The sequence below is a fragment of the Magnolia sinica genome, chromosome 14 (assembly GCF_029962835.1).
Source record: "Magnolia sinica isolate HGM2019 chromosome 14, MsV1, whole genome shotgun sequence".
Classification (NCBI taxonomy): Eukaryota; Viridiplantae; Streptophyta; class Magnoliopsida; order Magnoliales; family Magnoliaceae; genus Magnolia; species Magnolia sinica.
In genome coordinates, this window is record NC_080586.1 from 8,226,528 (window position 1) to 8,241,523 (window position 14,996).

At 42.9% G+C, this 14,996-nt stretch overlaps 1 protein-coding gene across 1 annotated transcript; it reads left to right on the forward strand.

Moving 5' to 3' along the window:
- The first annotated feature begins 11,623 nt into the window (after window positions 1-11,623).
- LOC131226022 (uncharacterized) lies at window positions 11,624-12,106 on the forward strand. The gene has a single exon (XM_058221675.1). It carries the CDS (start codon window positions 11,624-11,626, stop codon window positions 12,104-12,106), a length of 483 nt encoding a protein of 160 aa, XP_058077658.1.
- Window positions 12,107-14,996: the final 2,890 nt, after the last annotated feature.

The window sequence follows — 14,996 nt, forward strand, 5'->3', positions numbered from 1 at the left end:
GATTCAATAACAATTGCTTATTGTGGGGTGGTCCACATAAGATTTAGATCTTCTTCATTTTTGGGAACATGCACTAAATTTAGTTGTCAAAATGGATGTACGGTGTGGATGTAAGGAACATATATCATAGTGGGCCCCATAGTTAGGGATCCATCGAAATCAAGCACAAGACTGCCTAACGATGGAAGTTCGCATGAAGTTCTTGTGCTGGGAAGCTAAGTGGGACCACCTTGATGTTTTTTAGAAATCCACACCATCCATCCATTTTGAAAGATCATTTTAGGTAATGGGTCCAGAAGTGAGGCGGATCCATAACTCAAGTGGGCCACACAAGAGGAAACATCGGAGAAAGAAATGTTTAATCTTTTGTGAAACTTATAAATCTCATGTTAAATGGAATGGAGTGTTGTAAATTAATTTATAAACCATCGTACTTTTATGTTGTATTTTGTTTCAAAATTTATATTAAAAAATAATATTTCAAATAGTTTGGTTTCCCTCCTTATTCAATTTTATTTAAAAAAAAAAAAAAAAACTTTTGAGTTGTAGGTTTAGTCCCACATTGGATTTGCCCAAGAAATTTTTTTTGAATATAAGATAGGCTTTTTGCCTTAGGGCTTGAGCATCATTCAGGGGTATGTGAATTTGGTCTTGTGGGGGGCTACGCCAATAGCTCTAATATATGTTGTTGATGCAAAAATCTGGTCCACCCTCTTCAGACTTTCGAGTACTTGCACAAGAAGGAGACAAAGGAGACCCTGACTAGAGCAGGGGACCCTCCAATGCCAAAGTCAGGCTAGGAATCTGAATGTTATAGTATTGAGGGTTTAGGTGGGAGAATTTTGGTGTACCTTTCTGTCACGCCCCATACTCGATAACCGGACTTACAAGGAACTCGATGGCCGGTGCTAGACGCAACAGCTTCCGTAGTACCCCATTCTCGGCTCCTGAGGCAGATTCTGATCCTGGGATCCTATAAGGAGGATTTTCATAACAGTATAATCATTCTAATATGAGCATACCCAAGATCACAGTAAGTATATCTGAGAATAACAAAGGGCACACATCACAAAATTCACTAAAAATTTGAACTTTTATAGGCTTACATAAGGTCCAAAAGGACATACATAAGATAATAGAAGAAAAAAAGGAAGTCTGTAATACTGGGTCCTCAAGCTCAGCTCTAATCCAAACTCTGCCACTGCGACGCCTGCCTAGGATCTCCTATACGCATCAATCGTGCATAAGCTTATAGAAGCTTAGAGGGTGGTATAAGTGTGTGATAATAGTGCACAGAAGAATAATAGGAGATACAGGAAGGAGAAATGATCAAAGCCAACACCACTAGCTTTACCAAGGTTGTCATGAACGCAAGAAGCTATACAAGGTAATATAATAATGCGGGAAGCCATACCAAGGCTATAGATGCAATGAGTACGGTAATGCAAAGGGTACTGGGCGCCATGCCAAGGCAATGCAATATGAGGCTTATACAACTGATGCAATGTAATGTGAAGTAATGTTAGTGCTCATATCCAACCCACATATCAAGTACATTTCCATTATAAGGAAATCACCGGGGTCCATTACACTACTGGATGACTGCCGCTCTATAGACCCCACACAGTTAAACGAGCGTAAGAGACCTCACTACCCTGCCTGTGGACAGCTAATCACCAGCAAGGCCTGAAGGTAACGAACTCATTCACGAGCTGGTCAGACTCAGCCTAGCAATGCCTCCTTACATTAGGCAAGTAAGGTCACACCCCTATCCAATCGACTACACAACAGTGGGAGTCACGACCTAACGGTATAAGGCCCCCATGCGCTCATAAATTCCACCCGGTCACGGCGTTGGAGCAGATCCTTGGTACCATGAAAGTTTTAGAAATTTCACCCATGGGCATCCTATGCACCCGGTATGCTCAAGTAACATTTTCAGTGTCCAAACATGGCCATCCACGATGTATCTGTGGAGGCTACAGCCCTAATGAAGCAAGGGCGATAATGCTCATATGTTATACAATGCCAGATGCATAAATCACACAATCAACCATACATCAATTCCAAGCATCCAACATGCTCAAGAGGGAATACTATGTCCCTCGAAGAAGGTAACATGCAATGCTTAATGATACAATATGATCACACACACATAGTGTCAACCAAGCATACAATGATATACGTGGGTCATGAGGATAAATTTAATCACACTATATGGCAATATACAATGTAAATTACATTCCTCCTATCTAAGAAGGAACCAATACTAGGTACTTAGACAATATCCTTAAGGAATCCAACTTCTAGTGGGGGCCCATTTACCTGGGGTAGCCCACGAGCCTAAGTATACAAGATACGGGTCTAAGTAATATAGAAATGAGCCTAGCAAGAGTCTAAGATAGTTATCCAATTACTCTTAAATACAACCGGGCCTAGATGGGTCCATAATGAGAACATTTAACCACCAATCCCCAAAAAGGCATATTAACCATGAACTATATGGATAGAAGGCCCAAGGCCTACATTTAAGATAAAAATAAAGGTAACCAGATACATATATTCCTCATAATAGGCCATAAAAATTAGACTACCACTTTTAACAACATGGACTCCAAGAGGGGAATTAAGACCCGAGGCTCAATTCCCAATGACCATAGAATCCATGCATTAAGTTGGATTTGGTGGGTAGCCTACGTACACAATATACGGCCCAAAAAATAAGTTTAAGTTTGGATGAAATGGGCCCAACTACATCGGCCCAATAACTAGCAATTTAAGTGGGCAACCAAGGGCCCAATACTATCCTTATCTCATCCCACAAGTCCATCAAAATGGTGGAAGTCGGTCCAATATATGGTTGGGCCAAGCTGGGATGTCCCAGCCCACTCTGGGCCTATGGGATGCCCCAAAAATCTGATCTAAGATGGGGTCCTCATAAGATCACTAAAAGTGACCCAAAAGAATGCATTGATTAAGCCCAAAGATTATAAGAAAATATAAGCATGTAATACGTACACAAGTTCTCAATATAGTGGGCCCCACAGCCAAATAAATTTTTAACCATAAAATTTTACATCTAAGGCCCTTTGATAAACTTTTAGCCTGTTTGACTTCCTGGGCGTACTAAGGTCCAAAAATTAGTCAAATAATCTCATGAAGGCCAACAATACTCACAGGGGGGCCCACCAAATGGAGGGTGTGCATACATCATGAAAGATCAAGTGGGCCTACTAATGGACCAGGAGTCCAGCAGCAACCTAAGGCAAAGAGTGCCCCCATGATCGGACGATCCAAGGCTTGGACGGCCTGAACCAAACATGCGTTAAAGTAGGTTCCACATACATTCACATTAATCCTTAAACAAATGGCTTAGAGTATATGGTGAGCATTTAACCATCCATAGAGAAACTCATGGGCCTGCCTTAGGATCATCTAGGAGGACATTCAACCTCAACTGGTTTCCAAGAGGTAGCCCGCCACTACTCATATAATGAAAGATCTAAGGCCTAAGCAATGTGTGGACTAGTGGGCCATACACCAAGCCCAACTCATAGGCCATATAGTGGGCCCTCAAGTAAGGTTTGGGCCCAACCACAAAGGTCATAATTCCACATATTGTGGTGGGCTTCATAGGCAGCCTAGTAATTCATTTACATGGGCAAGTTTCACATTTAACACAAGTGAGTTAGGCCTCACTTTTGGCCTAAGTACAGGGTCAGTTTAGTGGGCAGCCAAGGGCCCGACTTCTTGTGTATTATTGCCCCTAAGTCCATCACAATAGATAGGAGAGTATAGGCCCAAGATCAATGGGCATATCCAAAAGAACTGAATCCACAAGGCCTACTTGCTAACACAAATATGCATCTACTATATCACATAATGGGCCCTAAAGAAATGGCCCAAAACAAAAGCCATCCAATTCATACATTATGGTGGACTTGAGGGCAGCCCATAAGCCCAAGAATACACATGGGCAAGGCCTATACTGACAGTGGGGGCCTTGCCACATCAGCCCAAAGACTTAGCAAGACCCTCCACAATATACATTTATGTGGGCCCCGCAAGTCAGCCCATAATTAAGCATTTCATGAGGGCATCACGGCTAATAAATACACATGGTCAGTCTGTAGATAGCCCGTTGGGCCTGTAAAATAATAAGGTCAGGCCCTGCACGATCTTGGGTCAAGAAATAGGTTTCCAGCCCATTGGGCCTATAAAACTACCAAAAATCTGGTTAAGGCTAACCCCCAACATCACCACAAAGGTGGGCCTTAAGAGGCACTAATTACGCCCAAAAATGTCTAAGGAAATAAGGCAATGAGTGTGTGCAACACTTCCTTAAATCTGGTGGGCCACAACAGCTCCAAAACAATCAACTATGGAGCGAATTTGGGCCCCTTGCTGGAATTTCAGCCCACCCATTTCCTGGGCCTGCTAAGATCCAGAAATTTATTTAATCCAGATAGGTTACTGGCCCATGGTGACCCACACATATCACAGTGGGTCCCACCAGATGAGAGGGGAATGCACAACACACATTAGAAGTGGGTTATGCTGCTGGAATACAGGCCCAGCAACAGCCCAAGGTAGGGGCATCCCGTGGTGGGTAGTCCTACGGGCCTGGGTATTTGGCCCAAAACTGACCCAAATTTACAGGCCGCACCACGGTTACTACAAGGGTCCGATGGCTATGAAAATTTACAGGATGGTCCTTTCATAGGTGGGGCATAACTCGATCATTAATACCTCGGTTGGGACTCTTACGGCTGTTGCGTAGCAGCGTCTTGTGTCTTGCTGATTCCCTTTAACGATTCTCACTCCCGACTCAGTCGGAAATTTCATAGAGAGATGGTATGTAGATACCACGGCTTGGAGGAGACTCAGAGAGGGTCAGCCAAGTATCGCATTATAAACAGACGACTGGTCGACTATCAGAAAGTCGACATTACTGTCACCTGATGCGGAGGGTTTTCATCAGTAAGTGGCAGCAAGATGATACCTTCTGGGAGTATCTGTCCTCCCGAGAATCCGATCAATGGGGTATGCACCAGCTGTAAGGTCGATCGTTTAATACCCATTTTGTCGAATTTCTGAATGAACAGTACGTTAGCAGATGATCCTGTGTCGACGAGTATGCGGAACATCCTTCAATTTGCGATGGTTAAAATGATAACTAATGCATCATCATGGGGATGATGGATGCCTCGAGCATCTTTATCAGTGAACGAGATGCAATATTTTTCTCTCTTCTTTTCTTTCGAAGGCCGAGCTGTGATCAGGATCTCAGACTCGGGTCGACTGATGCTCCTGGAGTAATTTTTTTGAGCATTATTTGAGTCACCTCCGCCGCGGGGACCACCGACAATAGTCCGGATTTCCTCCGTGGTTCGGTTTTCCCCCGAGCGTTCTTATACTGTCCTGGTTCTTTCGACATGTTTTCTGAGCAGCCTTCTCGGATAAGCCTTTCGATCTCTTCCTTCAAGTGATAATAATCACTCTTATTGTGGCCATGGTCGCGATGGTAGTGACAATATTTATCCTTATTCCGTCGGTTCGGATTACTCCGAAGCTTATTCGGCCAGCTGACAAATCATTTACTCTTGATTTCCATTAGCACCTACTCTTGAGGTTTATTAAGCAGGCTATATGTAGAAAACTTTCGGTCAGGTCGCTTGCCCGACTTGCGTTCATTACGTGTTCGGTCGTCCTTACGCTTCTTTCCTCCGGTCAAGTCAACTTCCTTTTTGGTTGACTCTTTGGCTGGAGTTTTTGTATTCTGGGTGGCCTCACGCAAGTTTCTTGTTTCCTCGGTGTCCGCATATTTATCTGACTGAGTCATGAATTCAGCCAAAGTCTCAGGCGGATTCTTATCTAGGGATGTCAGAAACGGCTTATCCTTAACGCCTTGCATGATGGAATTGAGTGTCGTCTCCTCTGAATGTTTCCGAACTTGGAGTGATTCAAAGTTGAAACGTTTGATGTAGTCTTTCAGTAGCTCTCCCTCTTTCTGAACTATGTTGTTCAGATGCGCAGGGGGCTTCAACTTCTTCTTCCCGCCAATGAAATTGGTGAGAAAGGCATCGCTGAGTTCCGCGAACGTTGACGGACTTTGGTTTCAGTTGTTTAAACCAAAGTCGGGCTACGTCGGCTAAGGTGAGGGAGAAAGCCCTACACATCACGACATCCGAGGCATCATGCAGTTCCATGTACATTCGAAAGCATTCGATGTGTTCCGTTGGGTCGGTTTTGCCTGTGAAAGGTGTAATCTGCAGGAGGCGAAATCTTTCCGGCAGCCAAGCTTGCATCACTTCATCGACGAATGAGAACGCTTTTGTTTCTGTCCTGGTTGAATATGCATCCCAACTATGCTTCATATCCACCATCTCCTCTAGCACTTCTTTTTTAAAGTCCTGAAGGTTAGCTTTCCAAGGCTCGTTACTTTCTGCCACCCCTTTAACCAGAGGCCGGCCGCGCCTCCTCCGATCTATCTCGTGTCGGAGATCAGTGGAAGGTAGCACGACAGTCGCGGAATGAGCGGGTGCTGGCTTGGACGGCCCATAGGGCTGACTCAGCTGCGCCAGCAACCGCGGGGCAGTGGGATGAAAGTCGGTAACTTGTTGCAGAACATTCATCGCCTGTTCTTGTTGAGGCTATTGAGTCTGTTGACAGTGCATCTGTTCCAACATTTGTTTCATAACGTTTATATCGGCTCTGAGTTCCTGGACCTCCCGATCCAACCGTCCATTTCCTCGATTCCGTTGGGTATTCCTAGTTGCGGCAGATGCTGCAGGACGAGCCGCGAAACCTTGTTGATCGTCAGGTTGGTTTTGAGCTCCTTGGGCCCCGTCTGGACCTGATGATCCAGCGTTATCAGCCTCATTTAGTTCGCTAGGACCGATTTTTCTGGTTCTCACCATTAACGCTCACTTGACACTTCTGGATAGGGTCTGGAACACGACTTTTTGTGTCGTTTCCTACAGACGGCACCAAACTGTTGATGCAAAAATCTGGTTCACCCTCTTTATACCTTCGAGTGCCTGCACAAGAAGAAGACAAAGGAGACCCTGACTAGAGCAGGGGACCCTTCGATGCCAAAGTCAGGCTAGGAATCTGGGTCTTATAGTATTGAGGGTTTAGTGAAGAGAGTTTTTGCGTACCTTTTACCCTTGAAGTGTTTTTCATTTGTAGGAGAGGGAGGATCCCGCCGTACTGGGATTCTCTCCCTGATTTCTAGGAGATTTGATTTAGCCGTAATCTACTTACGGATGCTTCCATATCCTGAGATCCTTGGGATCTAAAATCCTTTCTCAAGATTTTTGGAACGGTATTTAAGCTTACACCGTTTCTTCCTCGCTCGGCTCGGCCTTGACCGACTCAAGTAACAGACGAGTCTCGGCTAGCTACAAGGATAAAGCTTTTTGCTTCCTGTCGGACGGAACAGGATCGTCTTATGGCCGACATTTTTCCTTAATCCGATAACTGACACTGTAACTGGCCTTGTATGGGTCGGTTTTATAGTCGGTCAGGTTGCTTTTAGCTTCAGGGCCTCAATCGGCCTCTTTAGACATTGTTACCTCGTTAACCGAGCCAACTTTATGTGTCTTACTTTGCCTATGGGTCCTGACCCTTAAGGTCTCGATTGGGATTCGTTTCTCAGGAATCCGAGCTAAGTCTCTTCTCTAGGCTTTGTCTCGTCTCGGTCCAACACGTTGCCTCGGACTCTCGGGCGGTGCTGATAGAGTTGGTCCATTCCATAACCGAGTCTCCGGACTTGGTGTCCCAATATATGTCATTAGCCACACACGCGCATGCCAAAGTTTCTTAACATGTCAGTTTTCATTGAAACGACAACAAAATTTAGGAAATTTGGAAAATATCCGATTTTAGTTTGAGAAAATAATTTTTCTTGCTTGAAAATTCATTTAAGGATGAATTTTAGTTCATAACAAGTTTATTAGAGAATTTTTGTGAAGGTACCTAAATTTATAGTCTCAAAATCCCACATCTAACTTAATATTTCCAATGGAGAACCTGAATATAGGTTTTTAATTCATCAACTTCGTAGTTCCTTTAGGAATCCAATTAAGTATATGTATCTAATTCATGATAATATCTTAATCGCTTAAAGTTTATAATGGTTCATTCTCTCAGGCCCAGTTAATTTCATTCCCATGCTATGATATCAACTATAATATCCCGAATTTCCGCAGCCCGAGTACATACTCGTGTCCAAAAATTTTGAATGTTAATAATGTATAAATTGGATGCTTTAAAAATCGCACAAATTTTTTTTTTCCATTTAAATCACATCCAGTGCGCCTTTTCGTTTTAAACTAGAGGAACATGATTGTTCGATTAGTCACACTTGTTGGGTTTAAACACAACGAACCAAAACCTTTCGAAAAAGTGCTTAATGCACCACTTCGGGGTCTATATAGGGACTTTCGTTTCATTTTCGAAACACGAAAAAAATCCTCTCATTTTTGTGAAACTCTCTGTTTTATGGTTTACAAATTTTTGTTACTGAGTTCGTCGTTAAGTTAACTCAGCACTTTTCGAGTTAAACTGCACGTGGTTCGAGCCAGCATATAGCGAATGGGTTGCTGGAACCGGGTTATAGTCGTTATATCCTGGAAGTCGATTGTTTTGAAAACTTGTTGCGACATTGTCCAAGGAGAGCAAATTCGATTTCAAGCCACTAACTCACATCATTTTGATTTTAAATAGTATAATTGATTCAACCAAATATTCCAACATTTTATAAACTTAAAATTCTTTAATATGTATTATAATATGCTTCAGCGCTTGAGCCCAGTAAAGACAAAAACGTAATCCCAGTTAATGGATGGTTCCGATCACCAACCATGGTTATGCAAAGGGGCCTCATACAATGACATGTCCCGCAACACACGATGCCAGTCTTAGAAATTTCTAGAAGCAAGTGATGTCACATTTCCTTCAGAACCACGTCTTACATAAGTGACAAAAGGTGACTGGAAGCTGACTGGACATTCAACGCGATTTGTAAGTAGGGCTGCGGAGAGAGTCTCCCTTTTGACTCGACGACTCGTCTCGACTCATTAGACTCGCCCGATTTGGACTCAATGGGTCCGACTCAGAGCAGTCAGGGGTCTATCGGGGCTAACTTCTCATGCCGACCAGCACTGGTCCCAATCATTCATCGGTGCAGGGTTGGGCCAGGTTCGGCTTTAGCCTGCATTTTGAACTATTTGGGCTGGGCCTTTGGGTCATGCTTTTTCAAAAAAAAAAAAAAAATTTATTTGGAGTGGGCCCGGACCATTAATGGTCCCGTATGAAAATCTTCACTTCCACCCACCAACAAACGGACCAACGTGAAAATGTAATGGCCCACCTTTCAATAGTAGTGGCCCACCTTTCAATAGTAGTGGCCCACTTCATAGGTGGACCCACCTGATCCTTTCATGTGTTCGTCTTCGAGGTGGGGTCCACCTTACAGGCCACTAAAATGTGATCACATATCAACAAAGTGGGACCCAGAACGGCTTTATGTGGGGGTAGCGATGGGTGGCTGGCCCACTCAATACGGCTGGCAATGGGTCAACCCAACACCCAAACCACCACCCTTGGCCTAACCCGGTCCATCAAAAATTCATCGAAACCAATGTATCTATATCCAACGCAATGTCTATCAATTTATTTTGGGTTCTGGGCCATGTTAGGCTTACTGAAAAAGTATATTGCCAGGTCAGGTTGGGTTGGGTTCAACCCAAGCTGGGCCCACTTATTTAAAATAGGCCACACTTTTAAACCCACACCTGACTCACCACCCACTACATTAGGTAACACATCCTTCTTTCATGTGGATGTTTGGTTTCAGTCTTGTAAGTGTCTATTGCTGTCTGATATATTTCAGCTTGTGTGGTCCACTTATCAACGGAAGGATCAAGAAGATTCACGAAAGTACGTTCTGGAGCGTAGAGCTGATGAACCAATCCTTTCAGGCTCGGGTTTAGGACTGCCGTGCTAGGCCATACTAGAGCCCATGGTTAGAAAACCTGGCCACTTGTGTTGACTCGTTGTCAGTCTTGAATTGAGTCAGGACTCGCCCGATTGGAGCTGAATCAGCCTGGCTAACAGTGTGGGGCCCACCTTGATGTATGTTTTGTATATCCACACCGTCCATCTCATTTTAGGACTCATCACAAAAGTTAAGAACATCCAAATCTCAAGTGGACCACACCACTAGAAAAAGTTACCAGTGACCATTAAAAATATTTTGTGGGCCAAAAAAGTTTTGAATCAAGCTGATCTTTGTATTTTCCCTTCATCCGGGTCTTCTTAAAATTATTAATAGGTTGGATGGCAAAAAAACATTATGAAAACCTTACTATTGGCCTTTTAGAATTTTTAATGAGGAGGCACTCAAGCACCACTGTTTCCTGTGGTGTGGTCCACCTGAGATCTGGATCTGATTAATTTTTTGGACCATATTCTAAAATGAACTGAAGATATAGATGCACGGCATAGATATACAACACATCATCAAGGTAGGCCTCACAATAAGGGTAACACCCAACACCTAATACGCTCCGAACTGGGTCTCACCTTGAGCTGTACACAAGTCAAGCTTGGCACAGTTTAGCTCAGCCAGTGTTAATTTCAACTCGAACTCAGCTTGGCTCGATCCTTGAGTCTGTCTAGCCAACTTAGCCTGATTTGATCAACAAATAAAACCAGTTCAAACTCAATTCAAGCAAGTGCGGCATTTTTTTTAACATATAAAATGTATCTTCAATTTCACACATAATGCAAAATAATAATAATTTACACATATTGCATCAAACATTCAGCAAGTAACATCAAAATTAAGATATGAGGTCAATATTATGATGTAAATTTTTTTTTTTTTTTAAATGATTTATTTTGTATTCGTTCCTTCTTTGCCACTAGTTGATTCCGTGCAGAATAAACCACCGAAAAAAAAAAACACTTCGTCAAGCTATTTCACTAAACACTTGGTGGGCAACATCAATATCAAAATTACCAAATCACCGCGCTGATTCGATCCCAGTATATTCAAGTTGTTGTTTGATCCAGGTTGAGTCGCGCTCGGGCGAGCTTGAATTCAGCTTGAAATTTTTTTAGAGCTCCCAAACCCAACTCAGCTGGTTGGAATCTAATGTCAAGCAGAGGCCAGTCGAGCTTTCATGAGTCAAGTCGAACAAGCTCACTGACAGCTCTAAATCCCACTCAGACCAGGTCACATCAGACCGTCCACGTCTTAGAACTCTGCTTGAGCATTTATAGAGTTGGGGCCAAGCCAGTTGGGCCAGGCGCAAATCGGGCCCACTGCCATGGTGGGACCCACATCTAAATGCGCGTGAATACCCGACGCAAAAATTCCGCGTTCTGACCACTATTCTACGATCAACCAGAAAACACCAGTCTTTCGGTCATCCGCGCCATTCGCCAACTGTTCCTTCACGCCTATACACCTTTTGACCATCTCCCTATATATACCTTTCCCTTCCCTCACTCCACGCATATACACCTAACATTCAGTGTCTCTTCCTCTCAACAACTTGAAACCATCAAACAACAGAAGCCAAAATCGAGAAAATCATAAGGACTAGTATTGATGGGAAATTACTCTTCCTGCCATTTCAAGGCCCATAAGCCCACAGCGAAATTCGTCGACTCTGATGGGAATCTCCAGCGGTTAGAGATTCCAGTGAAAGCTGCGGAGCTCATGTTAGAATCGCCTGGTCACGTGATCTGTCAGGCCGAGGAGATAAGGCGCACGCGCCGAGTCTCGGCGATGAGAGCCGACGAGGAATTGGAGGCTGGGAAGATTTACCTGCTTTTCCCGGTTGGGAGAGCGAATTGCAAGGCTTCGGATGCAGAGATGGCTAGGATCGATGCCACGTGTCGCCGGATGAGAAAAGGGAAGAGCAGGGGATGTAAGAAGGTGTTCCCGGATGCAGAGCAAGCGAGAGATAGCTCGCTTGAGTGCCACGTGTCAGATGATAGTCGAGAGAGTGATACCGGCTTTCCCGGTCATCAGCTGAGTAATTACCGACCGTGGACTCCCGTGCTCGAGACCATCGATGAAGGAATTTGAGAAGCAATTCATTTTTAATTTTTTTGCTTTTTTTTTTTCATTAAATATTTATTATTTATTTATCTGGGCTTCTTCCCACTGTAAACCGAGTGCGTACTGCGCACAAAGGGACTGAACCCTTCAATGTATAAAATTATAAATTGGATTTTACATTAATTAATTCTATTTTATATCTATATAAAAAAAACTACATCCAATTTCGGTTTGTACAGGTGGGTCCCACGGTTCAATGATCCAAATGGTTTTTCACATCGTGGGCCCCTTGGCATGCGAATATATGATTAAGAAAGAAAACACAGCAGCTAACGAAGTTCCAATTCAACGAATAATAATAATGATGATAGGGCAAAATCCTATCCAGAGTGTATTCCAATCTCAGATCATGGGCCATTGCGTTGAGGCCCATCATATCAATGGTTTGGATCATTGAACCATGGCCCCTGCTTAGACAAACAGAAGCCCGAACACCAAGCCCGCCCGAGCATTGTATAGTACTTGTTCAGGGAAAGATACCATCATTAATCATTTTACCATGAACTGGTCTGGGAGTTGGTAATTCTATGTAAATGGAAATAGAAGTGGAGGTGTTGATGCAAAAATCCGGTCCCATCATTAGATCTTTCGAGTATCTGCACAGGAAGAAGATAAAGGAGACCCTGGCTAGAGCAGGGGATCCTACGATGTCAAAGTCAGATTAGGAATCTGGATCTTATAGTATTGAAGGTTTAGAGGAAAGAGTTTTTGCGTACCTTTCACCCTTGAAGTGTCTCTCATTTATAGGAGAGGGAGGATCCTGCCGTACAGAGATTCTCTCTCTGATTTCTAGGATATTTGATTTAGTCGTAATCTACTTACGGATGCTTCCTGATCCCGAGATCATTGGGATTGAGAATACATTCACAAGATTTTCGAAACGGTATTTAAGCTTATACCATTTCTTTCTCGCTCGGCTCGGCCTTAACCGACTCAAGTAACAGACGAGTCTCGGCTGGCTGCAAGGATAAAGATTTCCGTCTCCTGTCGGACGGAACAGGATCGGCATATGGCCGACGTTCTTCCTTAATCTGATAACCGACACTGTAACCGGCCTTGTATGGGTTGATTTTATGGTCGGTCAAGTTGCTTTTAGCTTTAGAGCCTCAATCAGCCTCTTTAGACATTGCTACCTCGTTAATCGAGCTAACTTTATGTGTCTTACTTTGTCCATGGCTCCTGACTCTTAAGGGCTCGGTTGGGATTCGTTTCCCGGGAATCCGAGCTAAGTCTCTCCTCTAGGCTTTGTCTCGTCTTGGTCCAACACGTTGCCTCGGACTCTCGGGCGATGTCGATAGAGTTGGTCCATTTCATAACCAGGTCTCCGAACTTTGTGTTTTTTCCCCAATATGAGGTAAATGAATTGAGATGAGATGAGTAAATGAAATGTATTTAAAATTTAAATATTTTGTTGGGACAAGAGTAAATAATAGAATTAGAATTTTTCTACATACTCATGTGATGTGAATTGATATCCCAAATCAATTCTAATATCTTAAAATTGTGTAGATATGTGATATGTAATGGATATTGTAATAAACTTATTAAAATCTATAATTTAGCTTTTTTTTAAAAAAGAAGCTTTGGATGGGCTATAAACATAAGGATCATAAACAAACAATTCGCCAATGCTTTTTAACCATCCATTTAGATGGCTAACCTTTAAATGGTTTGAATCATTTTATAGTTGTGATTTTAATGATATAGCTGGTATTTAAATGGTTTTAGAGCATCATTAGCATGTCATGTATACGGTAGACCTATGTAGCACCACCTTTGTTTGGTCGCCTGAATTTTATGCTAAGCTCAAAAGGGCATTTCACTTCATTTACCTCCAATTCTTTTTTCCTAATAGTATTTCGTTTACAAGGTTATTTACTCTTATTTTATTTCATTTGCATTCATATATTTTTATCCAAACACATTTAAAAAACCATTTACCTTCATTTATTTCCAATTCCTTCCATTTACTTTTATCCAAATGGCCTCGTACACTGCTTACCCCTTCCACCCTACCATTATGATGATCTCGGCCCTTCATATAGAAGGTCCCCACCAAAGATAATCCCGCCTATGGATATCCTCACATCTATTGAAATTCGGACGGTTACCTCTTTTTTACCCATGTATATTGAGGATTTCTCATCGATGTGAATTTTGACATACGGCTCTTATATGGGGGGGAAATCAAGATTAATGGCTTAGATCACCTAGTGGTGGGCACAAGGAGTTGCTTTAACATATTCTTGACTATTATTGGGAATATATAGTATGTTAGAGATCTTTAATGATGCTTAGAGTGTTTTTTTCAGAATCATAACTGATAAAATAACAATACAGAAAGCAGTTGAAAGGAATTTAAAAACAAACTAAGCAGCCGAGAGTCATCCAGGAGGATGACTGAGTGGTTGAGTAGAATGTGCTCTAGTTAGTAAGGATGCCCGGAGCGATTACTATGACAAGTGGCAAGGAAGTAGGGGTGTACATCAAGTCGAGTTGGCCTTAGCTCAACTTGGCTCGAACACTGGCTAACCTCAGCTCGAACTTAGCTCAGCTCGATCCTCGAGCTTGACTGGCCAGCTCAGCTCGGTTCGGCCAACAGCTCGGGCTAGCTTAGGCCGAGTTTGAGCCAAGATCAAGCCGAGTTCTCCATTGAGGCATTTCCACAAACACCTGAACTGCAACTTCAAAATCCCACTGTTTTACAAACGGAGGCAATGGTTTTACAAGTGTTTTATCAAACACCTTCTAAGTAACATAAAAAAAAATTAAAAAAATAATAAATAAAGAGAAAAAAAGGTATTTGTTTAATGTACATACCTTGCTTGCCACTAGCCAAACCTTCCTTACCACCAGC